Source organism: Parus major, chromosome 26 (genome assembly GCF_001522545.3).
Source record: "Parus major isolate Abel chromosome 26, Parus_major1.1, whole genome shotgun sequence".
Classification (NCBI taxonomy): Eukaryota; Metazoa; Chordata; class Aves; order Passeriformes; family Paridae; genus Parus; species Parus major.
Window position 1 is genome coordinate 5,083,583 of NC_031795.1, and position 2,798 is coordinate 5,086,380.

Genomic DNA, 2,798 nt, shown 5'->3' on the forward strand with positions numbered 1-2,798 from the left:
GGAAGCAGAATTCCTGCTCACCTACGAGCTTGGTGACCCGGAGCAGCTTCCTGCCCCTCAGGGCTGCCTGGGGCTGCTGGCTGGGAGGGGCCGGGCCATTCTCCCCTCCCTGCTGCATCCTCAGCGCCTTCTCCCTCTTGATCTCCTCCAGGGTTTTGATCCGAACCTCTCCGCTTCCTTTGGCTCTTCCCGGCTCCGCAGGCTGCGCCCTGCCCGGCATGGCTGGAGCAGGAATGTTCTGTTTCCTGGGACCGGCCTCAGCTTTGGCCCTGCTGGGGAATTCCTCGGGTTTTTCCTTCTCCTCTCCCAGCCTTTTGTGGTTTTTTTCCGCCAGGGCTCCCGCCAGGGATTTGGCGCGGGCGGCCGGGGAGGGTCTCGCTCCCGAATCTTCCGTTTTCCTGCTTTCTCCTGGGATTTTGGCTGGGGGCTCCCCTCGCCTCTGGTTGGCTTTTTCCAGCCGGATTTCCTCCAGGGTTTTCACCCGGATCTCCTCGATGGGCTTGGCAGCTTTGTCTGTGGGCAGAGACATCCAGGCAGGAAATGAGAGAGAGCTCCAGGAGCGGGAAACGCTCCCAGAATTCCTCCCAGCAATGAGGGAGTTTGGGATTGAGGGCTCTCGCTGCTCCTTGGACTTTAAGGATGATCCAGGGATATATTTCCCTATCGCAGAGTGCTTCAGCCTGGCCTGGGACATTCCCAGGGATGGAGCAGCCACAGCTCTTCTGGGAATTCCATCCCAGCCCCTCCCAGGGAAGGATTCCTTCCCAAAATCCCATCTAAACCTGCTCCCCAGCAGTCTGCCCCTCCATTTCCTGGGAATATTCCCTGTCCACCTCTCCTGCAGGTTCCCCTCAGGCCACAGTGAGATCATCCCAAAATTCCTCCTCTTCAGGCTGAGCAATCCCAATTCCCTGAACAACCAACTTCCCTCCCTCCTTTAAACCACTTGGATTGGGAACATCAGAGCCAGTCATCCTTTGAAATTCCCAAATTAAGGCTGTGTGGGAGTTCTTGGGAAGAAAACAAAAAAGGAGGGGTATTTCAAATCTCATCTTTACCTGTCTCAGTGCTGCTCTGCTCAGAGGGAAGCCCCAGCCTCTCCTTCAGAGACTTCAGGACTTGAACTGAAAAACAAGAGGAAAAGTTAACAAGTGGCAAAAAAATCCCAATTTTGGGTGGGAAATGAGACAGGAGAGAACCTCAGTGGGATTCAGAGCAACCCTGAACCCTCAATCAATGGGCAAAAACAGCAGAAGAGGAACAGAAAATCCAAAGGGAAAACGTGGACAGGAAACCCAGACAGAAATCCCAACAGAAAAAAAAAAACCTGGACAGAAAATCCCAAACACAAATTCCCAACAGAAATTCCACGGTTTTGGTACCTGTGCCTCTCTTTGGGGCCTTGTCAGTGTTGCCCTGCAGCTCTGCCTTCCTCCCCAGCCTGTCAGCAACGTTCCTCCTCAGGGGAAGGAAAGTTTTCCCAGCTTCAAAAAGACACAAAATGAGGAATTCTTTCAGAATATTCCCCCTGCAGGAGGGTTTAGAACAATCCCCCAGGAACTTGAATCCTCATAGATGAATTTTTAATTTAATTTTTAAATTAAATTAAATTTTAAAGTTTTTATTTGCTATCAGAATTTGCTGGTTTTGATGTAAATACTCCCCAAAAAGCTCTCACCTGTGAGGGTTTTCCTTTTTCCCAGTCTGTCAGGAATGTTCAGCTGGATCACGGGGTCCTCCCCTAAAACAAGGAATAATCTTTGCTGTGCCACCAAAAGCGTTCCCAATCCCCTCATCCCAAAAAAATTACATTTTCTGGCTGCCAAAACACAGGAACTGAAGAAGGACTGGGAGGAGAAATGATTTTGATGATAAAACTTCCTGAGCTTTAATTCCAAACAAATTCCCAACTTTTCCAACACAAATTCAAATCGGGAAAGGCAGCAGCACATCTCAATTACCTTAATTAGAAAGGATTTGATTTAGGGGCTGTGGGATGGGAATTTTGGGGTTACCTTCCTTGGAGGAGAGGGTCACAGTTCTCAGCACGGTGCGGACGTTTTCCTTCTCTGGCACGGGAATGCTCCGGGCTTGGAGGGGATCCACAGCCACTCCTGAAGGACCTTCTGCATGGAAAAATCAGGATATTCAGCAAATTCTCCTTGGAATTTCCCCTTGGAATTCCAAACAGCTCAATGCCAGAGCAGCCCCTCCAAAAACATCAAAGTGTCCCTGCGGGATCTCTCAAGTTGTAAAAAAAAATTCCTTCCCTTGTGAATTATCCAAGGAAAATCAGGATTAAACCCAAGGATGAACAGTGAAGGATAAGGAAGGAGGGATTTGAGGGATATTAACTCACCACCTTGTTTTTTGGCTTTTTCCTTGAGTTTCTTCAGTTTGATCTCTTCCAAGGTTTTTATCCCGAAATTTAAGTTGTCATCTGGAAGCACAAAATAGTTCAGGATATTGAGGTAAATCCTTCCTAAAATATTGGGAATAAAACCTGCCAACACTCGCCAGGAATTAACCAGCCCCAGAACAGGTGGGGTTTTGGAAAAGTGGCAGCTTTTTTTCACCCTCCAGGGGAAAACCCACACACTTTTTGGAGCACAAATTCATGGAGAGGGATTAAAGATTGCTGTATTCCTTGGATCTGGATTTCCACAATGCCTGAAGGGATGTTTTCAGCTATTTAAACTCTTTAAACTCCACCCAAACTCTTTCAAACTCCACCCAAACTCTTTCAAACTCCACCCAAACTCTTTCAAACTCCACCCAAACTCTTTCAAACTCCACCC

The 2,798-nt window shown here is 48.4% G+C and overlaps 1 protein-coding gene across 1 annotated transcript in view; it reads right to left on the reverse strand.

Moving 5' to 3' along the window:
• Position 1: 1 nt before the first annotated feature.
• ZC3H11A (zinc finger CCCH-type containing 11A) overlaps positions 2-2,798 on the reverse strand; it is a gene marked incomplete at its 3' end in the record, with an annotated part of 10,738 nt that continues 7,941 nt past the window's right edge. The window contains exons 8-13 of the mRNA XM_015650432.3: positions 2,360-2,440; positions 2,016-2,126; positions 1,679-1,741; positions 1,383-1,484; positions 1,059-1,124; positions 2-513 (exon numbers count right to left, since the gene is read on the reverse strand). Coding sequence (XP_015505918.1) covers positions 2-513; positions 1,059-1,124; positions 1,383-1,484; positions 1,679-1,741; positions 2,016-2,126; positions 2,360-2,440 — 935 coding nt within the window. The remainder of the gene's footprint in view (positions 514-1,058; positions 1,125-1,382; positions 1,485-1,678; positions 1,742-2,015; positions 2,127-2,359; positions 2,441-2,798) is intronic.